The sequence below is a fragment of the Prionailurus viverrinus genome, chromosome D1 (genome assembly GCF_022837055.1).
Source record: "Prionailurus viverrinus isolate Anna chromosome D1, UM_Priviv_1.0, whole genome shotgun sequence".
In the NCBI taxonomy this organism is placed as follows: Eukaryota; Metazoa; Chordata; class Mammalia; order Carnivora; family Felidae; genus Prionailurus; species Prionailurus viverrinus.
The window spans coordinates 57,284,273-57,311,750 of record NC_062570.1 but is presented as its reverse complement, the minus strand read 5'-3'; the positions used below and the strand labels follow the sequence as shown (position 1 = coordinate 57,311,750).

General features: G+C 39.4%; 1 protein-coding gene across 1 annotated transcript; it reads left to right on the top strand.

Moving 5' to 3' along the window:
• The first annotated feature begins 64 nt into the window (after positions 1-64).
• On the top strand, positions 65-27,024 carry SPCS2 (signal peptidase complex subunit 2). Its single transcript, XM_047877971.1, has 5 exons — positions 65-222; positions 17,306-17,389; positions 18,223-18,383; positions 19,768-19,902; positions 26,246-27,024. Exons 1-5 carry the CDS (start codon positions 109-111, stop codon positions 26,430-26,432), a joined length of 681 nt encoding a protein of 226 aa, XP_047733927.1. The 5' UTR covers positions 65-108; the 3' UTR covers positions 26,433-27,024.
• The last annotated feature ends 454 nt before the right edge of the window (positions 27,025-27,478 follow it).

Genomic DNA, 27,478 nt, shown 5'->3' with positions numbered 1-27,478 from the left:
GCCCCGAACTACGGATCCCGATGGGCTCTTGGCAGCGCGATACGCCGTCAGCTTCAGCCAATCGGCTTCGGACAAGTAGGAGGGGAGGGAGACGCTGAGGCAGACAAGATGGCGGCGGCGTCTGCACAGGGCGGGAGGACTGGTGGTGGAGGAGGCAGCAGTGGGGCTGGCGGTGGTCCCAGCTGCGGGACAGGCAGTAGCCGCAGTGGCTTATTGGATAAGGTGAGGAGCCGCTTTGGGGGGACAGCCGAGACCTGGGGAGGCCCGAGAGGCAGCGATTCCACCTTCCCATCCCCGCCCCCCTTTTCTTCTGTGGCTTTTTCAGCGGGTTGTCCTCCCCTGGCCCACCCTGGGAACCCTACGGGCGCTTGTAGCCCGATCTCCATAACTCGAACCTTGCCTCATTCCCTTCAGGTTTTCTTTGCTTCTTGGAAGTGTGCCTAGTCCTTAACGCTGGCCACCACAGCTTTTGGGGAAAATTTGATTATTCCCACATTTCAATGCAGCCATCGTTTTCCTCGGAGGTGCTGGGGGGGTCACAGTTGATGTGCCCATTTCAGTGGGAAATCTGAAGCCCGAAGGAATGAAAGCAGCTACTCGAAGTCAGTAGTCCCCAAACTCCCCATCACGGTCACCACACTTGGGTGCTGTTGTAGATTCTAAGTGCTTCTTGACCTTTTGCTTACTCAAGTTTCTGGGTGTTTTATCACGGTACTGCTATTACTGAACTGCCCTTATTGGGATGACAGGAAGCCTTTGAGATTTTTTTTTCTCTCGCTTTCTTCCCACTCCCCCCTCTTTTTACCCTTATGCCTGCCACTAATTGCAGTCAGTGAGTCGGATTCGTGAACTTGATGCATGCTCTAGGTTGCCTCTTTCCCTCTCCGCCAATCCATTTTTGTTGTTGTTGTTGTTGTTGTTGTTTTAACTGCGGTCCTAGCAACAAAGGCTTAAAGGAAAAGAAAAAGGGAAAACTCCTCTGTTGGGCCTTCTTGCCCTTTGCAGAGCATCTTGTTAGAAACACTTGCAAGGAGTACTGGTTCTGCCTCTAATTAGCTGTGTGACCTTCAAATAATGCTTTGTTCTCCCTGTTGCTTCATCTGTTAAATGAGGGGCTTAGCCTAAAGTGTGTTAGTCCCTTCCAGTTCTCTCATTGTGGGGGCCCTGGGCCAGGTTGATGAGAAATATTAAGTATGGAGCTTTTAATATAGTAAATAGGATTTCTTGCTTTAATTGAAAGCAGCTTTTGTTGGAATTCCTTGTGCCTAACATATGGTGGGTGCCTAAGAAATGAATATATGATCATATTGAGGGGTTCAGATCCAGGTCTTTTTGCTTCTGTTTTTAGGTGTCATTGGTTTTGAGTCACATGGTTCTCACAGTTTTAACCAATTTAAAAAAAATTTTTTTAAATGTTTATTTAGTTTTTAGAGAGACAGAGCACAAGTGGGAGGAGCAGAGAGAGAGGGAGACACAGAATTTGAAGCAGGCTCCATCCAGGCTCTGAGCTGTCCGCACAGAGCCCAACATGGGGCTTGAACTCACTAACAGATCATGACCTGAGCCGAAGTCAGACACTCAACCGACTGAGCCACCCAGGCACCCCAGTCTTAACCATTTTTAAGAGAGGAGAACATGTTCTGGGAATTGGGATGGTAAATTGCCCCAAGACACGTGAAAGTATTGGGAATTGATAGTCATTTTCGTACACAAATCCTGCCTTTCTCCTGGTGAGCATCTCAACAGCCTATGCTTATCCTGTCCCATTGAGTGCTCTTGTTTTCCCTCTGTTTAGATCATTACCAGCAAACATTACTCATGGGCGTTTCTGTTAAGGTAATGATTACTGAAAAGTATACAACATCATTGCATTATTGGCAGAACCTGGATTTGAGGCTCATAAGATTTAGGCTTTGAAGTAGCTTTGTTAATTTCACCCTGTATGAGGCCTGGCAAGTCAGTTAACCTCACTAAGCTTACTTTTCTTCATCTGAACTAGTACAGTTTTGGGGAGAATCAAATGAGGTGATATACATGAATGATCTCTTTGACCTATAGTGTCTAATACATATGTTCAATGGCAAAGGAAAACATAAAGAATTCTGTCAGAAGGTACTGGGGGCAGGGGGCGCCTGGGTGGCTCCGTCGGTTGAGCATCTGACTTCGGCTCAGGTCATGATCTCACGGCTGGTGAGTTCGAGCCCCACATCGGGCTCTGTGCTGACAGCTCAGAGCCTGGAGTCTGCTTCGGATTCTGTGTCCCTCTCTCGCTGTGCCCCTCCCTCGTTCATGCTCTGCCTCTCTTTCTCTCAATAAATAAAATATTTAAAAATTAAAAAAAAAAAGTACTCAGAGGGGTGTCTGAGTGGCTTACTCAGTTAAATGTCCAACTCTTGATTTCCATTAAGGTTATGATCTCACAGTTTGTGAGTTTGAGCCCCACGTCAGGCTTGTGCTGACGGTGTGGAGCCTGGATTCATTCTCTCTCTCTCTCTCTCTCTCTCTCTCAAACTTAAAAAAAAAATAATGTAACTCAGTATAGCTGATTATAGGACATGGAGGTACCCAATATATTAAAAGTATTTGGTGTATTCAGATGTGTGCTTTTTACAGAAGTTCAAATGCAAGAGAGAACGATCCCTGAGATCTGCTTGATAAGCTGGTGAGGGCCCCAGGGGAAGACCTCGTTCATGTCTGAGAGTGGAGCTAGTACCTTATTTTTGAAGAGAGGACAGCATACTAGGTAAGAATGTCCTCGAGCAAATGATAGTGCAGATGGTGCCTGATGTTTTGGGTGGTGAGTTGACTGCGGACTGTCCTAAGAGACCTGTAGTGACATGAAGGTAGAATCAGATTGAAGAGGAAATGGATTGCTTGGAGGAAGAGTAGGAAGCTGTTGAAGGTTTTTGAGACTATATACAGTGGTTTTGGAAAATTAGATAAATTGAAGTAGACATTAAAAGTCTTCTGATTAGGCCTTATACCTTACTGGCGTGTAAGGTTTATTTAAAAAGAAAGGCAAGTTTGAGTTCTAGTGCAGCATGATAAAGGCCACATGGCCTTGGATAAGTTGCATGGTATTACTGAACTTGAATTTCCTTATGTAAACAATGTGGATATTCCCATATGTATTATAGGCTTGTTGTTAATATTAAATTGTACAGTTTGGTAAATGTTCTTTGTAAATGGCTGTAAAGAGAAAATGACCAGGTGATGAGAACCCCAACTTGAGCAGCAGAAGTAGATAAAAGGCCTCACAAAGGAGCACTTGGCAGAATTAACCCAAGAAGTGAGGGACCTAGGGGAGAGAAAATAAGTCAAGATGTGTTTAGGTGCTTTTTCTCAGAAAACTTTATTTTAGCTTTACATCAGGTTGTTCCTCTAATTTCTCTAGCATTTATTGCACATGGGAATTAAACTGTCATTTAATATGACCTGACCTACTGTCTTGTATTTTTCTACCAATTTGTATTTGTCCAGTTTCCCATGAAAGGTTCTTATAGTTCTCTGAGGTGATCAATACAGAATAAATACTTACAGCATTGAATTTAGCAGACAAAAAACCTTCAGATCTGCCCCCTCCATCATCAGAAACTGCTTTTGAGATGGTGCCTCTAATTGTCTGAAAACTGAGGGTACTATGGAAGGGAAACATGGGAAAAAATGTTATTCTCAGTGGAGCAGGATCTAAATGAATAAAGAAGTTTTTGCTCTGTGGGATTGAGAGGCTGTTACCTTACAGCCTCTTTAATTTTATTTGTCTTGATTTTTTTTTAAGGGCTTTTATTTTTATTTCCTGCAGCTGTAGTGGCACTTCCTGTGAAGAAATGTAATAAAGAGATGCAAATGTGCTTCTAGCTTTCTGTAAGCAGATGTGAATTTCTGTGCCTGTGAAACTGAGAACAAAGCAATTCTACCTTCCTGATCTTAAAAATAAGTATGCAAATATAATTTTTCAACTTCTATCACAGAATAATTTAGATTATTGCAGTAAGATTTTTTTGCCCACAAAATACATCAAAGCATTTTGTTCTACATAGCAGACTGTAAAGAAAAATTACTTGCTTAATTGTTTTAGCTATTAAAATTGACATAGGTATTAAACCATGCTTTCCAGAACTATATCCAAATCCTTTTAGCCTTGTCCATGGATTTTTGTCTCCTGGATGAATTGTTTTGGCTATTAAAATGTGGTATTAAACTGTGTTTTTTAGAAGCTATATTCAGACCCTTTTAACTTCATACCTGAATTTTTGTCTCCTGGCTGGACTGTTCATCCTGATCCTAAAGCACAGCTTTTATACCTTAGTAGTTGAGAACAAAGGCTCTGGAGCCAGGCTGTATGTCTGGCTTTGAATCTTGGCTCTGCCACTTAGCAGATATGTATTCTTGGCAAGTTAATAAATCTCTTTGTGTCTCAGTTTCCTCATCTGTAAAGTGGGAATAATAATAATATTTACCTTTGGGGCGCCTGGGTGGCTCAGTCGGTTGAGCGGCCGACTTCGGCTCAGGTCACAATCTCGCGGTCCGTGAGTTCGAGCCCCGCTTCGGGCTCTGTGCTGACAGCTCGGAGCCTGGAGCCTGTTTCCGATTCTGTGTCTCCCTCTCTCTCACCCTCCCCCGTTCATGCTCTGTCTCTCTCTGTCTCAAAAATAAATAAACGTTAAAAAAAATTTTTTTTTTAAATAATAATATTTACCTTAGAAGGTGTCTGGCACTATATATCTGGCATATAGTAAGCACTTATCTATCTGTCTATATATAGGTGCTGCTAATTAGCTGGTTACTCTGGGCTTCAGCTTCCTATTTTTTCCTAACATGATATGAAGACATCAGACTCCGTTGGGGTTTTAGTTAAAAATACAGGTTTCTGGACCTGATCCCAGACCTGAATCAGATTCGGTGGGACCTGGACAGCTGCATGTTTTTACATATAGCTATTTATTTATTTACTTATTTATTTCCTCTATATTTTAATATTTTTTTAATATTTATTTTAGAGAGAGAGAGAGCGCAAGCAGAAGAGGGGCAGAGAGAGAGGGAGACCCAGAATCAGAAACAAGTCTCCAGGCTCTGATCTGTCACAGCACAGAGCCCGATGTGGGGCTTGAACTCACCGGCCGCGAGATCATGACCTGAGCTGAAGTCAGACGCTTAACCGACTGAGCCACCCAGGCGCCCCTCTACATTTTAGTAGTTACTTCCAGGTTGAGCACTACTATCTTAGATTATTTTTTAAATCCTTTCTGGTTCTGATATATGAAGAGTTTTTTGTTTGTTTTGTTTCCAACTGTTCTGTTTAGTCAGTAGTGGTTTCTCTAAAATGTTTATAGTGAAGAGACATTGAAGCTTATCTGTGCCAGCCTCCTCATTTTATAGACATGGACACAGTTGAAGAGGGGGAAATGAAGCAACTTGCCCAAGCTGACACACTGAGTTGGTTACAGTTCTCAAACCTGGCTTCCCGGTTCTTAATCCAGTGCTCTTACTTTACTTCTTAGGTACGTTGCCTCTCCTACTGGAGCAGACCATGTGCTAACTACTGCAGTAGTGAAAAGAGTGTCTATTTTGAGGTTGGAAGACCTAGGCTCAAGTCTTGGCTTTGTGACATATCAACCATGTGTCCTTAGACAGGTCACGTATCGCCTTTTGCTGTCCTCCATGGTATCTTAGCTTGCCAGATTTCTGGGTGGCATGTCTGGACCCTGACCTACCTCTGACAAAGAAGATGAATAGTTTTATGGCATTGCTGTAATTGTGTGTGTGTGTGTTTAAAGAAACAAGGTGCTGGCTTTTTAACATTGTTTTGCAAACTAAACTTTATTTTTTAATTAAATGTTTATTTTTGAGAAAGAGAGCTTGAGCAGGGAAGGGGCAGAGAGAGGGGGAGACAGAGAATCCCAAGCAGACTCTGTGCTGGCAGCTCAAACCCACAAACCATGAGGTCATTACCTGTGCCGAAACCAAGAGTTGGATGCGTAACTGACTGAGCCACCCAGGCATCCCGGAAGCAGAATTTTAATAATATCTCAAAACTCATTATTTTTTACTTCATCAAACTTAAAAACTCTTGTGTCAAGGGACACTATCAGGAAAGTGAAAAGGTAGTCCACAGAATGAGAGAAAATATTTGCAAATCCTATTTCTTATAAGGGCCTAGTATCTAGACTATGTAGAAAATTTTACAACTCAATAACAAAAAGACAAACTGATTTCTAAAAGAATAAAGGATTTGAATGACCTTTCTCCATATGAAGCTATACAGATGACCAGTAAACACATGAAAAGATGGTTAGCATCATTTGTCATTAGAGAAATGCAAATGAGAACCACCGTGAGATACCACTGAGATGGCTATAATAATAATAATTAAAAAAAGAAAAAAATAACCATTGTTGACAAGGATGTAGAGAAATTGGAACCCTCCTACATTTCTGGTGGGAATGTAAAATGATGCAGCCACCTTGGAAAACAGTTTATCAGTTCCTCAGAAAGTTAAACATAGAATTACCATATAACTTAGCATATTCCACTCCTGGGTATAAACTCAAGAGCACTGAATATATATGTCTGAATAAAAACTCGCACACGAATTACCATAGCAGCATTATTCACAACAACCAAGAGGTAGAAGTAACCAAAGTGCCCAGAAAGTAGATTAGTGGTTGTAGGGAGCAGGGGATAGGGAATGAATACGTGTTGTTATGGGGTTTCTTTTTAGGGTGATGAAAATGTTCTAGAATTAATGATGATGATTGCACAACCACTGAATTGCACATTGTCTTTTTTTTTTTTACATTTTATTTATTTTTAAAAATTTATTTAAATTCAAGTTAACATACAGCGTATGAATCAGAACCCAGTGATTCATCACTCATATAGTACCCAATGCCCATCCTAACAAGTGCCCTCCTTAATGCCCATCACCCGTTTAGCCCAGACCCCCACCCACCTCCCCTCCAGCAACCCTCAGTTTGTTCTGTGTATTTAAGAGTTTCTTATGGTTTTATTCCCTTTCTGTTTTTATCTTATTTTTCCTTCCCTTCCCCTATGTTCATCTGCTTTGTTTCTTAAATTCCACATATGAGTGAAATAATGATATTTATCTTTCTCTGTTCTCACTTAGCATAATACACTTTAGTTCCATTGACATTGTTGCAAAAGCAAGATTTCATTCTTTTCAATTGCCAAGTAATATTCCTATGTGTGAGTGCACACATATATCTTCTTTATCCCTTTATGTATATATACATATATATCCCTTTATCAGTCAGTAGACAATTGGGCTCTTTCCATAATTTGGCTCCTGTTGATAGCGCTGCTGTAAACATTGGGGTGCATGTGCTCCTTCAAATCAGCATTTATATATCCTTTGGATAAATACCTAATAGTGCAGTTGCTGGGTCATAGGGTAGTTCTATTTTTAATTTTTTGAGGAACCTCCATACTGTTTTCCTGAATGGCTACACCAGTTTTCGTTCCCACCAGTACAAAAGGGTTCCCCTTTCTCTGCATCCTCGCCAACATCTATTGTTTCCTGACTTGTTCATTTTAGCCATTCTGACAGGTGTGAGGTGGTATCTCATTGTGGTTTTCATTTGTATTTCTCTGATGATGAGTGATGTTGAGCATCTTTTCATGTATCTGTTAGCCACCTGGATGCCTTTGGAAAAGTGTCTATTCATGTCTGCTGCCCATTTCTTCACTGGATTATTTGTTTTTTGGGTGTTGAGTTTGACAAATTCTTAGATAGATTTTGGGTACTAACCCTTTAACTGATCTGTCATTTGCAAGTATCCTCTTCCCTTCCATTGGTTGACTTTTAGTTTTGTTGATTGTTTCCTTTGCTGTGCAGAAGCTTTTTATCTTGATGAGGTCCCAATAGTTCATTTTTTGGAATTGTACATTTTTAAATGGTGAGTTTTATGGTATGTGAATTATATCTCAATTTTAAAAACTCATTTCTTTTTGTCTTTACAGTGTTTATGGAGTATCCTCTAAAGTTTTCAAATTATTACTATTTTCTTAGCCAGTCATTCACAATTATTTAAGAGTGATATCACAGACGTTAACAATCTCCATCTGTCCAGCCCCCCCCCCTTTTTTTTAGCAGTTGCCTACATTGTTTCTCTGCTCTGACCTTTGTTTTGTCAAATTTCACTAATAGTTTTTCATATTATTTGACCTTTCAGTAGTATTTGACTCACTGAACACTTCTTTCTTGAACTTTTCTCTTTTTTTTAATGTGGCTTCTAGAAGATTATTTGCCCCTGATTTTCCTCCACCTTCATTGGCCTCTGTATTATTGTTACTGTTTTGTCTTCTAGGAAGACAAGACCCTTAAATATTGGCAAACCCCTCTCTATCTATACTCATCCCAAGGAGATACCAGTGTCATGGCTTAAATACCATCTGTAAGTTGATGACTTCCACATTTGTGTTTTCAACCTGGACCTGTCCTCTGATCCCCAGACTTCTGTGTCCAACTGTCTACTTGCCATCTTCACATGGATATCTCATAGGCATATTAGACTAAATAGCCAGAGTCAGTCTACTTCCAGTTTCTCTGGTGTTGCCACTAATGTTCATGTTCATAATTAACACATGGTAATTTCTAACTTCCAACTTAACTCCAGTGATAAATGCAGCTGTTAATAAGCCACTCATTCATCAAAGAAAATTAAGTAATTTTCTTTGCAGTATTTCTTGGTCATTTTTATAAAAAATAGATTGAAATTGAAAATTAAGTATGTTGCCAAGAGCTCTAATCTCTCTGAGATATCATGGTATTTCCGAGTTGGGATCTAAGTTAGGTGATGGTGCACATTCTCAAGACAGACATCATTTTCTCCCCAGATTGAACATTTTTTTCTTATTTTGAACTTACTGTCTTTTCATCTTTTGCTAAATGTGTTCATATGGGTGGTAGGGGGTCCATATTTCCGACTCATACGGTAATCTCGCCTTTTGACTTTACCGTCAATTTTCATAATCTCCTTATTTTGGTTTAGAAAATTCTGAAATCAGTATAACTGGAATTTAAACATCTCAAACTCAACATGTACAAATGGGTATTTCTCCTTTTTGCATCTGTGTACCTTCTCTTAGAAAATCACGTTAGCTCAGTTACCTAAGTCTGAATTCTTTTATCCCTTTGCTGTTGCTCTTATTTAGGCCCTGCATCTTAATCAGTCATTTGAATCTGATGTGTTTATCTCCACTGTTACTCCTCTCCAGACCATCTAGCAGGTTGCCACTAGAAATGGCTTTTAGGGTCACCTAGGTGGCTCAGTACGTTAAGCATCTGACTCTTGATTTCTGCTCAGGTCATGATCTTATGGTTCATGAGTTTGAGCTGCATGGGCTCTGCTCTAATGGTGTGGAGCCTGTTTGGGATTCATTCTCTCTCCCTCTCTCCCTCTCTCCCTCTCTCCCTCTCTCCCTCTCTCCCTCTCTCCCTCCCTCCCTCCCTCCCTCCCTCCCCCCTCTCTCCCCCTCTCCCCCTTCTCTCCCTCTCTCTCTCCCTCTCTCTCTCTCCCTCCCTCCCTCTCAAAATAAATATTTTAAAAAATGACTTTAAAAAACAGAAATTTGATTATTTTGTTCCTTTGCTTAAAATATTCTCAATTGTTTGTCTCAGAATAAAGTCCAAGTCCCTTAACATAGTAAACTAAACAAGACTATCTAGGATATACTCCCTGTTAAGTGCCTCATCTACTTTTCCTCCTTTGGAGCCTATATCCCCTTGCTAAACTGGGAGAGACCTTACAAAGAAGGGAGAGGAAAAGTGTTAGTTTTTCTTAGAGCCATACTCAGCTCTTTGTAAATCAGAGCAAGGTCCTTCTATTGGCACTAATCTCTGGTAGCCTTCATCTCTTCAGTGTGAATCGAGGAATCTTTTGAGCCTTTGTCAAGCTTTGTGTACTGGCCTTTGTGAAGCTAAGGAACTTCATGAAGCAATCCATGGAGGTCTTTATCACTACATAACTTACTTCTGTTTTCACTGCTATTAAAATAAGAAAATAGAAGTGTTTATGTTATTTAATACTCCACACAATTTTGCTTTGCTGGACATACCTTTAATGACCAAGGATTTTGTCCTTTTTTTGCCTTTAACGCCAGAAGATGCATGGGGAACAGGAAAAGCCTGTAATCCTTAAATAGGTTAAATAAAAAAATACCTTCCTGTACTATTTACATATTCTCAAGACCTGGATTATGTTTAATATCCTCCTGAAGTCCTTAGAAAAGTGAAGTTCTTTTTTTTTTTTTGATGCTTATTTACTTTTGAGAGAGACAGAGATGGAATGCAAGTGGGTTAGGGGCAGAGAGGGAGGGAGACACAGAATCCGAAGCAGGCTCCAGTCTCCAAACTATCAGCACCAGAGCCCGACATGGGGCTTGAACTTATGAGCCGTGACATCATGACCTGAGCCGAAGTCGGACACTCAACCGACCGAGCCACCCAGGCGCCCTGAAAAGTGAAGTTCTTAATGCCATATCTGCAGTGAAGTATCTTTGTAGAACTTTTTATTCATATTTGCAGCAGAGAATTGTAACTGAAATGAGTCTTTGTAATGTTTAGTCAAAACCATCAAATGCATATTTTTGAGACGCCTGTGTGGTGCAGTCAGGTAAGCGCCCTACTTCAGCTCAGGTCATGATCTCATGGTTCGTGGGATTAAGCCCCACATTCGGCTCTGTACTAGTGGCACAGAGCCTGCTTGGGATTCTCTCTCTTTCTCTCTCCGCCCCTCCTGCCCCCCCCCCCCCAAATAAATACACTTTAACAAAAAGTTTAAAAAATGCATATACTGGTTAGCTGTCTAGATCTGGCAATAGGTATGCTGGTCCAATAGTGTTTTTATTTCTTAATGTTGGTACTGACAAGGAAGTGATTTATTTTAAATGGGACTTTTTGAGCTATATTTTCAGTTAAATTTCAGTTGGTTTTAAATGGAGGGAAATGGAAAATTCAAAATCTATTTTGTGGGTTTTGTTGGTATATTCAAGATTAAAATCATTTTTAGATTCTTTTTACGTTAGCTATAACTTACTAGGTAGGAATCAGGATCCTCTATACGGCTATCACTTCAGGAATTTATGTCTTTTTCTTTTGTTTTTGATAGCAAATAATTCCTTTCCTTATATTTTGTGGGAAGCACCTTATACTTTGTGGGAAGCAATGTGGAATAATGAGAAAGAGAATGGGTTTTGAAATGAAAACTCCGTTGAGTCTGGCTTTACCACTTCCTGTCACTTTGGGCAAATTTCTAAAACCCTTACTGTTATCTATAAAAGAAGGATGTTAGTCAGTTTGAGCTGCCTTATCAAAAATGCCATAGAATGAGTAGCTTAAACAACTGAAATCTTTATCTCATGATTCTGGAGGCTGGGAAGTCTGAGTTCAGGGTGCCGGCATGGGTTCTGATAAAGGCCCTTCTGCTTGCGGACAGCCTTCTCGGATCCTCACATGGTGGAAAACAGAATAGAAACAAGCTCTCGTGTTCTTGAAAAAAAAGTTTTTTTTTTTTAAACATTTATTCATTTTTGAGAGACAGTGTGAGCGGGGGAGGGGCAGAGAGAGGGGGAGAAACAATCCGAAGCAGGCTCCAGACTCTGAGCTCTTAGCACAGAGCCCAATGCAGGGCTTGAACCCACGAACTGTGAGATCATGACCTGAGCCGAAGTTGGACGCTTAACTGACTGAGCCACTCAGGCGCCCCTTGTGTCTTTTTGTAAGGGCACTAATCCCTCCCATGAAGGCTCTACCCGCATGACCTAATTACTTCCCAAAGGCCCACAGCCCAATACTATCACATTGGGGTTAGAATTTCAGCATCTGATCTGTGGGGGAGAGACAAAAACATTTGTCCATAGCAGATGGTAATTGTTCTTAGTAGCGTTATCATAGGGATTAAAAGAGATGGTGTATGTAAAACATTTAGCACAATACATAGGACACATTGTGCACTCAGTAATAGCTCTGGTTATACCTCCCTCAAATTCTGTGGATAAGAACCAAGTGAGATTACTTCAGCCACGTATACATTTGTTAAATTTAAACTGAAAGTTAACATTTTAGAAATCTTTTCCTTTTTTTTCTTTATAAGATTGTTTAGACATCTTTTCAAGAAGTAGCTGTTGACACTATGTTATGTCCCTGACTCTGAGAATGTAAAACATGTAGTCCCTGTTACCCAGTGAGGGGGATGTTATATAAATCCAGCTAACTGTGATGCAGTATAGTAGCTTTGCATAATTAATAGCAACAACAGTAGCTAATTCTTAATAACTACTTGTGTGTACCAGGCATTTTGCTGTTTTTTAATTACAGTATTTAATCCTCATACTAACGTGTGAAATAGATATTTTTATCTTTATTTTACAATTGAGCAAACTAAAGCTATAGAAAGATTAAATTATGTGCTCTTGCAAAAATAAACATTAAGAGAAAGATTAAATTATTTGCCCAATATCATCCATTAAATAGGAAAGTGAGAATTAAAACTCAAGTAGTCTGACTCCAAAGCTGTATCTTTTAACCACTATATTGTGCTCCTTTGCATAGTAAGGGCTGCCTTATTAAGTGAAGAAAGAATGCATTTGCCTACATCTGTAGTGAATCTAAATTCAGTTAGGTTCTGATTTGAATATAGTATGTCTTTGAGAAGAAGGCCACAAACAGAATCTGCCTTGGGGTTGAGTTCAGAGATTAAGGCAAGTAAAAGTAAGTTTCTATCACTGAAGAAGGGACAGTTTTATGGTGAACCATGTGTTTATAAGTTAGCCCTAAGTAATTTAGTTGCCTGTCACTTACTGGCTGTGTGATGCTTAATATCCCTGGACTCTAGTTTTCTAATCCGAAGGACACTGGTTTCCATATTGAGACTCTGCTTAAGGCCTATCAGTGGTACTAGCAGTTTAACAGTGGATGCAAATTGACCTGCATAAGGGATATCATCCTGAAATTTTTAGACACACAACATAAAGAACTTCCTGTAAGGGAAAGAACATTGTATATGAAGGATCAGGAATCAGAATGGCTTCAGGAATCTCAGGAGTCCCTTAAACTCTTGAGACAATGGAATAAAACTTTAAATTTTTTGAAGAGAAATTATTTGTATTAATTGTGAGGGTAGACTAAAAGGATGTTTTCAGATGTGTAGTCTCAAAATTGATTTCCCGTGTGCGTTTTTCAAGGACTCACTAGAGGATGTGTTCACCAGATCAAGGGAATAGTAAACTGAGAAAAGAGTAAGACATGGTATCTAAGAAAAGGGGGTCCAGCCCAAGAGGAGGTTATGGGAACCCCCAGGGTGGTGGTGAAGGGAAATTCCAGGATGATAGCTATACAGCAAGCCTGGAAAGCAGTCCACCCAGATCAAAGCAGGTCAGGAGGCTCTAAGACCAATTACTCCAAAAAGATGAAATTCACAGAATGATGAATACTTTTGCACATATTGACAGGAAATTTAAACAATTGGGTGAGAATTCGGAATATCACTATATTGATGATAAATACATTGATTGAAAACAACAACCAAAACAACAGTAGCTCCAAGGAAAACAAAAAGTTATCAGGAAAGAAAAAGTAATCCTAGTATAATACATGACTCATCTGTGAATAGCATTTATGATTATAATGTACAGTTTGGATAATCTAGCCAAAATTAAGGTGTAAGACCAAATCACTAGTGATCTATGATGTATTAAAAAGATGGTGCGGGGGGAGCAGAGAAAATGAATGTGAGTGTGGCAGGGTATGAAAGGGCTCAATTTCCTCTTTTGTTGTGAGAAGTCAATAGATTTAATGCCAAAAACTGAGAAATTAAGAAATAAGAATGTAAACAATTTTTAAAGCAATACAGAGATGAATATTAAAAAAAAATTCAGCCAAAAGGAAATAAAAGTAGTGTCTGAGGAGGGGAATTGACAATAGCAATGGTCTTAAAGTCAATGCCTATGATTGTTGATTGGGACCAGTATACATGTAACTGTACCATGCAAGAGGGAGTGTGGGAAAGAGGAATTGTGTGAAGTTACAGCATTGCTATATCTTAATTGGCAGTACTGCCTGTATCAGGGATCCCTAAGTCCACTTGGTTCAAGTGATTCACTAGGACTGATTCACAGGACTGAGTATGTAGTTTTACTTGTAGGCAAGATTTATTTCAGCAAAAGGAAGAGGTGCATAGGATGAAGTCTGGAGGAAACCAAGTACAAAATTCTGAGAGCCCTCTGCCAGTAGCGTCCTAGAAATTATGCTTAATTCCTCCAGTAACAGTATGATGTGACAGTACGTATGGAGTGTTGAGTGTTGTCTGCCAAGGAAGCTCACTACAAACTCAGTGTCCAGGTTTTTTACTGGGAGCTGGTTAAGTATGCACCCTCTGCCTGGCCTGTGGCAAAACTCCCGACTCCTAGAAAGAAAACTCGTGTGTAGCATAAACTACATCATTTATACAAACAGCTGAAGCACAATGAGCCACTCTTACCACTTAGGGAAAGTTTTATATCCGTGTAAGTCACTGTTTACCAGCCAACTTTCCAAATACCAAGCAAGGGCCAGCCTTTGAAGCAGGCCTTTCTAAGGATGGCGGTCTCAGGCCTATCTTAGCTCTTTTCTGCACAGACCTTTCTTGGTAATTTATCCTGTGAGGTCCCATATGAAAGAAACCAACCTTTGCTTTGTCTTTTTATTACAAAAGGAAAGCAATTGCCCTTATGGTGTAAGAAGATAAGAGAGAGAGGGAAAAAAAAGTTTCTTAAAATGCTCTGAATAGCAGGAGAGAGAAAAATGGAAGAGTAGTATACATTTTAGTTGAGCAGTTTTTGAGAATGACAGAAAATAAGTCAGAAAAGTAAGCATCTAATGTCCACCCTCCTGCCCTTTTTCTAGATGTGTCTCTGTACTATAGCAGAGATGCTATTTTCTCTGAATAGGCTAAAGGTTTTCATGCACACAAAATGGATCATGCTTCCATCTCTTCAGAAATCATAAACTTTGTGTGTCAGTGGAAATGTTCCTGTGCCACTTACTGAAGATTTCTTCTAGCTGCCAGACAGTGGAGGTACAGCTGGGGCTATTTCAGCACATGCTGTAATAGCTTCTGTGTTTTATCCCCCCAGATTGCTGAGAAATTATCCTCTAAGTTGTAAAGGCAAGTTTCTTTAATGTACTGCAGATAGTGATGTGTAGCTGAGTATCTATGAGAATATGATTTTTTCTTTTTGGAATGACCCCAAAATTTTTTAATGACTTTGTTTCACAAATAATTTTAATTATGAATTCTGGCTGTACAGGTTCTTTCTTTTGCTTGCTGTTATCAAAATGGTATTTGCCACGAGTAATTTTCTCAAAATTCTTGTTTTTATGAGACACCAAAGGCAAAAAACCTTGATTGACTTTTAATCACTTGAAGTATAGCTGTTGTAGTTCATGTTTTTTCTCTCAACAAACTTCACAGAACAGTTTTTCTTTTTTGTGTAATAGTACATAGGATCACAGTTTTAAAAAACAAGTTTGTTATATTATATTTCTACAGATGTTTAGTCTGTCTCCTTATTTCTCATATGCAGTGTCTGAACTTGTGCTCAATCAGAAAGATAAATATGAAGTTCTCTTCTCTTTCTGTAAAATCTATTCCTATTTTGTATTGGCCTGCTGGTTTGTAATTTTTATGAAATGCGGTATTCGCTTGATATAAAAAACTAAGAGTTGGGCATTGTCCTAGGGCACCTGGGTGGCTCAGCCGGTTGAGCATCTGACTTTGGCTCAGGTCATGATCTCAGCTTGTGAGATCACGTTGGGCTCTGTGCTGACAGCTCAGAGCCTGGAGCCTGCTTTGGATTCTGTGTCTCCCTCTCTCTCTGCCCTTCCCCAGCTCATGTTCTGTCTCTGTCTCTCTCAAAAGTAAATAAACATTAAAAAAAAAAAAACAAAACTTAAAAAAAAATTTTTTTTTTAAAGTGGGCATTGTGATCTATAAAAGGTTTATCAGATTATTTGTAGCGCCCTGTTCCACTTAAGCTTTGTTCATGGAATCACATTTGAGAATTTTTTTTACTATATGAAATGTTCACATGTTTAAAAATTAAAAAGGCATACATTAAAGAGTCAGTCCCACCCATGTCCTTCTACCTTCTCAAGATATCTGGGTACACTACAAGTTTGTTTAACCAGTCCTCTGTAGTTGAGTACTTGAGTTACTTTTTGTTGTTACAAATGCTGCTTCAGTGAGTAGCCTTGTATATTATTTCCTGTGTACAGGAAATTTCCCAGAAGTGGAATCCAAGGTGGTAAATTGCCTTAGTAGGTGTTATACCATTTTGAATTTCTACCAGCAGTGTGTGAGACAATCACTTGCTTCTAGCTAGCACAGTATTGGAGAACCTTTCTAAACCTCTGTAGATGAGAGAAATTGAAGTGGAGTTTGTCCAAAGTCCTATAACTAATAATAGGACTTGATTTTTAATTCAAAATGTTCTTTCCAACAGACTACACTGGATTTGCTGTTTTCCTACAGTTGAGACATACTGGTAAAATATAAAAGTTGTTAGCTGATGAACATGTATTAAAAGAGATGTTCCTCATCTTGTTAGTGTCTGAAAGTTCATGGGTGTATATTGTCTGAGTTTTGTGGTCACAGAATGAAAGGATGAACAAGTGGAGTTCTTCCCTATTCCCACATTTGGGTGAAATGGGGATGGGATATGTGAGTTCACACTGTAGTCTCTGTAGCCCAGATTGAGTTTTCTAGCATAGAAGACTGGCAACATCATGTGAGTACCACCTGATTCTAGTGACCTAATCTCCTTCAATTTCATTTTTAAGTGTTTTGTCTTTTAGCTGTGTAACATCAGAGGACAAAGAGTAAATGTTACATGTACTTGAAAGATGGTCTTGTTAAGTAAAAACTTCAAATAAATTTTAAAGATCTAATTGGCTTTATTAATCGATTCATGAATCAGGCAGCATTCCATCTGGCGGGTAGAGGGAGGCTCCAAAAGGCTACAGAAACAAAGATTTTTAAAGCTAGAGAGGGAGTGGAAAAAAAGGAAATTATTAGCAAAGAAGCCATTGTTTTAAGCAAGATCACCCTTAAGAGAATGGAAGGGGCCTATCAGCAAATTTCCTAGTGCTGACCAGGAAATTCCTGTATTAACTGGATATATTTCTGGGGAGTTGAAACTGCAGTTAGGTACTAGGTCTTATGTTGTTTTTTGAACACTTAAGGAAGTAGTTCATGTTACTTTCAATAAGATGCCATGCCTGGTGATGCACAACTTTTCTGTTTTACAGTGGAAAATTGATGATAAGCCTGTAAAAATTGACAAATGGGATGGATCTGCTGTGAAGAATTCTTTGGATGATTCTGCCAAAAAGGTATTTTCTTTTTTTTTTTTAAGTTTTTTAATTTTTTTAATGTTTGTTTATTTTTGAGAGAGGGAGACAGAGTGCAAGCGGGGGAGGGGCGGAGAGCGAGGGAGACACAGAATCTGAAGCAGGCTCCAGGCTCTGAGCTGTCAGCACAGAGCCCGACATGGGGCTCAGACTCACAGACCACAAGATCATGACCTGAGCCAAAGCCGGATGCTTAACTAACTGAGCCACCCAGGCGCTCCAAAAAAGTATTTTCTTGAGGTAGGGAGTCTGTTAACATATGTACAGCTTATGGCACATCTGCAGGATCTTTTTCTTTTGTGACTGGGAATGACCGTAGTTTTTAGTTGTAGGAATTGAGCCATAAAGCAGTTTCTAAAATCCTTAACGTTATATGAGGGAATATGCATTAAAATGTTAGCTACCTCAAGCTTCTGTCAAATTCTCTAATTTTTGAATTACAGAAAGCTGGTAGTTTATTGTTTTTGAGGTTAATTAGCCTAGAGCCAGCAGGGTTGAGGGGAATATAGGATATTCATTCATGATTGGTCATCTCTCTATTTAAAAAGGGAAGAGAAACTTCCCTTCATCCCATGGGCAAAGTTGAGGATTAAAAAAAAAAAAAAAAAATGTGTGAGAAGTCAATGAACTTTTTCTCTGGGATCATTGTGAACAGCTTGAGTCTTTTTTGCTTAGAGTGGTAAAATCCTGATTGGAGAGAACTACTTGGTAATTTATATGATCCTTAATGTAACTTTTACATGGAAATCAAGACTAAAAACAGGTACTAGGAAGGAAGCAATTCTGTGAGCTTGATTCCTTGTTCTTTTTACTAGGTACTTCTGGAAAAGTACAAGTATGTGGAGAATTTTGGTCTGATTGACGGTCGCCTCACCATCTGTACCATCTCCTGTTTCTTTGCCATAGTGGCTTTGATCTGGGATTATATGCACCCCTTTCCAGAATCTAAGCCTGTTCTGGCTTTGTGTGTCGTATCATATCCTTTATTTATGCTCAGGTTTGTTCTGTAGTGACTGTTTATTAGAATCTCTACTGATCATCCTCCCTGCTCCCTACAAAAAACAAACTTTGATTCTGGGGCCTGCTACTGTTAGAATTTAACAGTATGAGCCATGGGCATCTGTAGTTGTAGGTAGTAATTGTCATTGATATTTTAGATATAGTGTGGTTATTTTATCTTTAATTCTGTTTAGTTGTTAATGTAGAGGTCATTATAATCCATGTGTGAGTGCCTAATAGCAAACCACACATTATAGTGAGACCCAGTTCTTCTCATTTCTGGCCTACCGCATTTCCATTAGACCCAGTTTGCTTTAAGACACTCATTCCGGGATATAAGGAAAGGATCAGATTTTGGAGATTCAGGTTTCCTTGAAGCTGAAGGGCTGGACTGAGAGTTAGTGAGCATGAGTAGAGGTGTGGCTTGTATAACAGTAGAATTAAATCCTATTCTGGAGCTGGAGGACCTGGGTTTGAAATGGAAGTTGTTTTGTGATCTTGTGCTAAGAAGAACTTACTGGAGTCTGCTTGAATGCTGCTCAGTTACATATATATGCAATAGACATTCAGAATTACAAAGATTTTTTTTTTTTTTTTTTTTTTGAGAACGAGAGAGCGAGCTCGTGCTTGTGTGCACGCAAGCTGGAGAGAGGGAGTGCTCAAGCTTGTGTGCTCAAGCCAGAGAGGGGCAGTGAGAGAGGGAAAGAGAGAATCCTAAGCAGGCTCGGCGTCCAGTGCAGAGCCCACTATGGGACTTGAACTCATGACTGTGAGATCATGACCTGAGCCAAAATCAAGAGTCAGGTGCTTAACCAGCTAAGCCACCCAGGTGTCCCTGAAATATTTCTTAAAAAATGTACTTTGGGAATTTTTCTTCTAGCAAGCCATTTAATAAAGCAGGCCCTGATTAAAAATGGTATTCTCCAAATTGATCCCAAATTATAGTCCCAGAATTGGCACCTTGACTTCTTTCAGTAATCAGATAAATCATCCCAGTATGAATTTTTTCACCATTAAGGTGGTTCCAGAGAATATGTTGTAGGTTCTGGAGACAATCCCCAAAGGAATTCCAAAAGAGGTTTAAGTAATGAGAGCAACATAATTATAAATATATGACCTCCCAAGAGAACTACCGTGATAAAATTTCATTTGTTTGGTGTTTAAAGTAAACATGATCATGGTATTTTTTATAATCGTGTCAGTTCCATATGTAATGGTAATGACTTCCCTGTGCCCAACACTAAAAATGCATACACACACACACACACACACACACACACACACACACACAGATATATATGTATATATGTGTGTGTTCTTTTGTGTGTGTTTGTGTGTTTTTTCCTTAACTTTATCTGAACCTATTTTGTGATGATGGGGATCCTGACCATTTATACCTCATATAAGGAGAAGAGCATCTTTCTTGTGGCCCACAGGAAAGATCCTACAGGAATGGATCCTGATGATATTTGGCAACTGTCCTCCAGTCTCAAAAGGTATGACTATCCTCAAAGACTATTAAATTCTGCTGTCGGATTCTCTCTGGGAGTTGAGTCATTTTCAACAGACTATTTTATTGTATGCTTACTCCATGCAGATCATAGTACCAGTCATGTAAAATGAAGAAAGGGGTATGAATGGTCTAGGTTTTTCCTAACATTGTACTTCTGAGATTGTATTATCACAGAAGTGCTCTGAGGATAAACTGTTGGAGGAAGTACTTTGGTAGAAGGATGAAGAATGAGTCTCTTTCCTTGTGGCCAATAAATGAAGCCAATTAGAATGCAGAACTAAGAAGGCCAAAAGTGTGAAGTGAATTATCTTTGAAGAGCCCCATTAGCTTCTATATCTTCCGTGATCTTGACTACAGTCTGTGTAGTCAGAAATTTTTGCAGCAATGTACTGGGCATCTCAGAGAATCACCTTTCCAAATTCCTGACCAGCTGTGGGTATAACTTAGTACAACTGACACCTGAGGTCTTTTTAGGTATCCAGAGCTGGGTTCTAGCTCATCTCTTTCTAGCTGTATGATGTTTGGTATATCATGTAAACTATTTGAGCTTTAGTCAAAACCGGATCAAGAATGACTCATAGAGTTGTTGGGAAGATGCCAGCTGGTACATATACCAAGTATAAAAATAGCAAACGTTGGTTGAAGCGTTACCATATACTGGGTATCGTGCCAAGTGCATCATCTCATTTAAATCTTAGAACCACCCATTTTATAGGTAAGAACACAGACCCAAAGGGTTTAATTAATTCCTAGAGCCCAAAAGTAAATTCTAGCTGGTATTCCAGCCCATATCTGAGCCCAGAACTCACGCTCTTAGTCACTATCCTAGAAACACATGGGACAGTTCCTAGCACACAGTAGGCTCTCAAATTACAAGTATGGTTATTCATATATATGATGGTAAGCACAGCATCAACACCAAACAGCCTCTCCTTACTGGCTTGTGCCAATGCCTATGAGGAGGAGCAGAATGTGATTCTGATGTTCTAGCTGGGTTCTCCTGGCATGGCCCCCAGCTGCCCTTTGAACTCAGCCATCATAAGTCTATACCTTGTGTCAGGTCCCTAAAACAGTTGTAGAATTCTAGACCCTAGCAGCATCTTGATTTCATTATTTCCATTCACGCATTTCATCTCATTCATACACACATTCTCATTTTTTTGACAGCTTTGAGATATAGTTCACATACCGTACAGTTCACACATTTAAGTGTACAGGTCATTGGTTTCTAGTGTGTTTTCAGATATTGCAACCATCACCACAGCCAACTTTAGAGCATTTTTATCATCTCAAAAAGAAACTGTACCCTTTAGCTATCTGCTCCCCTGTCCCCACCCCCCCACACACACCAATTCCCTCAGCCTTCAGTCACCATTAATCTGCTTTCTGTCTCTATAGATTTCTCAGTTCCAGATATTTCATGTGAGTGGAATCATATAATACATGATCTTTTGTGACTGGCTTCTTTCATTTAGCATAATTTTCCAAGATTCACCCATGGTGTAGCAGGTGTCGATATTTTATTCCTTTTTATGCCAAATATTCCATTACATGGCTATACCACGTTTTGTGAATCCATTTATCAGTGGATGGACATTTGAGTGGTTTCCACCTTTTGGCTATTGTGAATAATGGTGCTATAAACAGTCCATCTACAAGTTTTTGTGTGGACATAATGTTTTCATTTCTCAGGTAACTTACCTAGGAGAGGAATTGCTGGGTCATACGGTAACTCTTTTAATTGCTTGAGGAATTGCAGACTGTTTTCTGTAATAGCTGCACCATTTTCAATCCCACTAGCAGTGCACGAGGGTTCTGTTTTTTTCCACATTCTCTGCTGATTTTTACCAGCTGCCACATTATTGTTTCCTGTGGTGAGGAGGTATGCCACCTCTGTTCCTTCTCACTGCACTTAAATATAGACTCTCTTCTCTTTCCTTGAAGATAGCTCCTGGCAAAAAAAAAAAAAGAAGAAGAAGATAGCTCCTGGCTCATTGGCATTCTCTCTAACATAGCTCCTTTGGAAGTCTTGGTGATTTCATTATCCAAATAGTTGATAATTCCTGTTCACTGGCCTCTCCTCTGATCATCTTGTTTTCTACCGTGGCTCAAACACTTACTTCCCTGGACATACCCTAAACCTTGCTGATACTGGTAACTAATTACCTTCAGTGATTTCAGTTTCGGTATCCCGCTCTATGACCATTGCTTCCTATTTTTCTGGTTCTCTTGTCCCAGTGGTTCTTCAGCCTCACTGGCATCTCTAATGCATTGAGCCTCCCACCTTTTCACTGTCTCTTTTGTCTTTCATTGTCTTACTTCCTCCTTACCCATCCTCGGTTCCATGGCATTTCTGTAGTCCAGTTACTCTCACTGTCCTAAAGCATCTTTTATACCTTCTTCTCTGTCTTCATACCTATCCTACTCTCTCATATTTACCCTCCTATTCTTTTGTTGCTGAGAAAATCAAAGCAGTCAGAAGCCCCCATCATTACCTGCTTGTGGTGCTCATCATAGTCTGTTTCTTCCGGAGTTCCCATCTAAAGCCTCCTCTCCATTTATCCACTAGCTTCTCTCCCTTCTCATTTACATGATGTTTCCCTCTCTGCTGGATCATTTCTTGTGGCATACAAACATGCTGTAATTTCTTCCAACTAAAAAAATTGGTTTTGTTCTCCTTATTCTCCCCACATGGTCTTATTTCTCTGCTCCCCATTTCTTCTCTCTGTATCTCTTGGATCTGTTTGTCTTTATATCTCTCTCATCCTTGTACTCAATCAGCATTTGACAGTGAATCGCTCACTCCTTGTTACACTTGCTTTTTAACTAGGTTTCTAGGATACCATAATCTCCTAATTTTCTTCATACCTTAATGTCTGCTTTTCTAGTCGCTTTTATGATTCTTCAGTATTTGAAGGAACAGCTCTAAATTTGAAATGCCACACTAGTGCTTGTTCCTAGCACCTCTTCTCTATCTATATTCACTAAGTGTTATATTGTCTAGACTTTCAAGACTTTAAATACCATCTTTATACTGAAAATCTCTGAATCTGTATTTTCATCCTAGACCTATCCTGAACTCCACTTTTCTGTTTGACATTGGATCCTATTTAGCATTTCAAAATTAACATATTCAAAACCTAAGCCTGCTATCCCTCATCCAAACCTGTTCTACCTCCAGTTTTCCCATCTCAATAAATGGCACTTCCATCCTCCTATTTACTCCGGCCAGTACTCAGTCATTTTGACTCCTCTCTCTCAGTCTTTCCAATAGTCTGTCAGCAAATCCTGTCAGCTCTGTCTTCTAAATATATTCAGTCTGATCACTTGCCATCTCTACTGCTACCCTCATCTCTCAGGTCACTGTAATAATGTCCTCATGGACCTCCACAACTGCTCTCCCTGCTCATAGTCTATTTCCAGTACAACAGGCAGAGTGATCTTTTTAGAGCATAAGGCACTTCAACTCAATCCTCCGTTCAAAACCCTGTCACTCTGAGAAAAATCTAAACTCCTAAGTCCAGCTTAGAAGTCTATACTCCTCTATTCTCTGCACCCCACACATAAGCACACATACCCCTTATTTCCTGTGGCTCTCCTCTCTCATTCCGTCATGTTCTTCAGACATTCCAGGCATGTTCTTGCCTTAGGGCTATTGCATTTGCTGTTTCCTTGCTTGGATTATTCTTTTTCCAGAAAACTTGTTCTTCCTTTCTTTAGGGCTCTGCTTAAATATCTGCTTAGTGAACCCTTTTCCTGCCTGCTATATTTAAAAGGACATCATAGGGGCGCCTGGGTGGCTCAGTCGGTTAAGCGTCCGACTTCAGCTCAGGTCACGATCTCTCGGTCCGTGAGTTCGAGCCCCGCGACGGGCTCTGGGCTGATGGCTCAGAGCCTGGAGCCTGCTTCCGATTCTGTGTCTCCCTCTCTCTCTGCCCCTCCCCCGTTCATGCTCTGTCTCTCTCTGTCTCAAAAATAAATAAACGTTAAAAAAAAAAATTAAAAAAAATAAATAAAAGGACATCAAATTTTCTGTTTTATTGTTGGTTCTTTCATATACGCTAAAGTTAAAGTCCCAAAAGACACGGCTTTGTCTGTGGTGTTCACTGCTGTATATCCTTAGCATCTGAAACTGCTTGACATGTGTAGTTGGTACTGAATAAGTATTACATAATTATTATATAATAACATTTATATTTTCCTGAAAATATTTTAGATGTAATTGTTATATATTACATGTAAGTTATATAACATAAAATAATAAAATATTAATGAGTATTTATTTCTAAAGTGCATCAGATCACAACTCATCAGATCATGTCCTACCATCAAAGCCATGGAACTGCCAGTGAAACTGGGCCTATAAGTCCCAAATTACGGACATCAACTAACAGCAGTTGGCTGGAGTTTGAGAAAAATTTTGAGGTGTTGAAAATAGTTTAAAGACCATCACTCACAGCTATTCGGGTTGGGAATAACTGGCTAGCCAAGGTTTCTTGTTTTTTTGTTTTTTTTTTTTTAGTATGGTTGACACATGGTGTTATATTAATTTCAGGTGTACAGCATAGTGATTCATCAGCTCTGTAGGTAGCTCACCAGGGTAGCTGCCATCTGTCACCATGCAGTGCTGTCACAGTACATTGACTATACTCCTGTGCCTTTTGTCCCTGTTACTTATTCCATAACTGGAAACCTGTATCTCCCATTCCGCTTCACGTATTTTGCCCATCCCCCAGCTACCTCCCCTTTGGCAACCATCAGTTTTTTCTCTGTATTTACAGGCCTGATTCTGCTTTTTGTTTGTTTATTCATTTGTTTTGTTTAGATTGTACATATAAGTGACATGATGTGGTATTTGTCTTCCTCTTTTTCCATTTAGCATAATACCCATAAAGTCCATCCATATTGTCTGTCCTGAATGAGAGGATCTCATCCCTTTTTTGTGACTTTCTTATCTATTCATTTGTTAATGGACACCTGGGCTGCTTCCATATCTTGGCTCTTGTAAATAATGCAGCAACAAATACAGGGCTATTTCAAATTAGTGTTTTCATTTGGGGGAGTGGAGTGACAAATACCAAGTAGTGGAATTACTAGATCATATGATAATTCTATTTTTAATTTTTTGAGGAACTTCTATACTGTTTTCCACAGTGGCTGCACCAATTTACATTCTCTCCAACAGTCCACAAGTGTTCCTTTTTCTTCACATCCTTACCAACAATTGTTATTTCTTAGACAATAATTTATTGAGCTATGATTTTTTTGAGCACTGGTTAATAATAGGTACTGTTTTAACCATGGCAGTGATCTTGAAAATTATGTGGTAGTTTTCCTATTTTAAACATGCAGAAACACGCTTAAGCAGTTGCTTCTGTAAAGGTAATAACAGCTTGACAATCTACTGAATGTGCCCTAATTAAATGGAGACAGAAACTGTTAGGTCATGGTCAGGGGAGGAATGTCAGCCTGCCAGAGGTTGATTTTTATTAACGCTTTTGAATTGGTGGATATAGCAAAGGACCTCAAGGTACCTTAAGGTGTAGGTAAAGAATCTCTAGAATTCATATAGTAAAAGATACCCTCTGTCCTAGAATAAGGTAGAACCTGGAACTAGATTGATTATAGAGAACAAGCACCAAGCAGCCTAGAATTGGTGAACATCTGTGAAAACACGAGTTCTTCATTTATTCATAAAAATTTGATTGTCTACCAAGTGCTAAACTAAGAGTAGAAAAGAAATAAGACAGAATTCTTGTCCTCAAGAATCTCTGAGTTTAGCGAAGAGCACAGATACACAAACATCCTTTCAGTAGATAATTTCATTGACCACATGGGAGCTATCATTAGACCTTGCATCTGATAGGTGCTTAATATTTGAATTGACGATTGATGGTGCAGTGTATGACAAAGGTGAGACATCCGACACAGTTTGGGAAGGCTTTCCCAGAAAACTTTATGCCCTAATATTAATAAATGGGAACTAGTCCAGTGAGATGGGAGAGAAATGTCTACTAGGAAGACCCTTCTAGCATAATAAGGGCAAAACCCAGAGGTAAGAGGAGTGGTCTGTATAACTGAACAGTCTATGACAAGGTAAAGGAGGTGCACAGTAAGGCAGACATGGTAATACCAATGAATCAGAACTTGTATCTTGAAGGCAATTAGGAACCTCTGGAATTTTTTTTTTTTTTTTTTTTTTAAAGATCTGTGTGTGACCTACAGCACCAGTAGCCAGCTCAGTCCTTTCTTCAAAAACAGTTGATGCTCTAGTATTACTAGTTGAATCTCTATTGTTTGGGTTTTGACTTCTTATCTTTGCTTAGGTTTGATGACAAATATACTCTGAAGTTGACCTTCATCAGTGGAAGAACAAAGCAGCAGCGAGAGGCCGAGTTCACCAAGTCCATTGCTAAGTTTTTTGACCACAGCGGGACACTGGTCATGGATGCATATGAGCCTGAAATATCCAGGCTCCACGACAGTCTTGCCACAGAAAGAAAAATAAAATAGCCAATTTTAAAAGCAGCCATCTTTCTGCTGGATCATGCTGAATTTCAGGATGAGGGAGAAGGAAGCAGAGAACTTAAAATGGATAAAGTAAGATAATGTTAAAAATGTCCCTGTTTTGTCCTGAAATTTTAGTCCATTCTGGATAAATAGGATTTTCTAGTTCAGATATGAGAAGTTGTAGCTCTGATATCTAGCTTTAGCCTCCTAGGTCTGCTGATCGTGTTGTTTTGATTTGCTTTTCTAGAAAAGCATTTTTGCTAGCCATACAGACTTCTTCCTACCCAGCAGTACTTTATATCACATAGCTTTGTGCCATGCAGCATTTGAAGACTCAATTTTTAAAATTGTTAACCTATTGCTGACCTTGTTGTGTTAATTCCTGTTTCAACAGCTATTTCTCTTAATTCAGGATACAACTTCTTGTGTATGACAGCTTTCCTTCACACACCATTTTTGTGGGTGTGTATATATCTGACTTGGGGGAGAATTGGGAAAAAAACAACAGCTTTTTAATTTGTTTAAAACAGACCTTCTGCCTGTTACATTTTGTGCTTTTAACCAATTAAAGAAGCCAGTGGCATTTTTAGTTTTATATTGTCTTGTTTTCCACTAGTATGTACCTGTTGATTTGTTTGTGCCCTTTATTAACTGCCATTTTCTAAAATTTTTTTCAATAAAAGGAAAGAAGATGTGAAAAAATGGAGTCATAGTCTTGATGAAAGGAATGAACAGAGCAACAAGTGTTAACAGGCTTACTACTATAGGTTCCTTTTGTTTTCTAGGCTGTTTACTGGTCAGAAACCTATGTGAATCTATTGGTGAGAAACTGCTAGCTCTCCAGGGATAACAGTAATGACACAGTACTTTGTGCCCAGCCAGTGTTCCAAGTACTTGACGTGTATTAACTCATCAATGCTCGCAGCAGTCCCAAGAAGTAGGGACTGTTACTATCCCCATTTTATAGATGAGAAAACTGAGGCACAAAAGTTGAATAATTGTCACACAGCTAGTATTAGAACTAGGATTTAAACCTGGTTTGTGTGGCT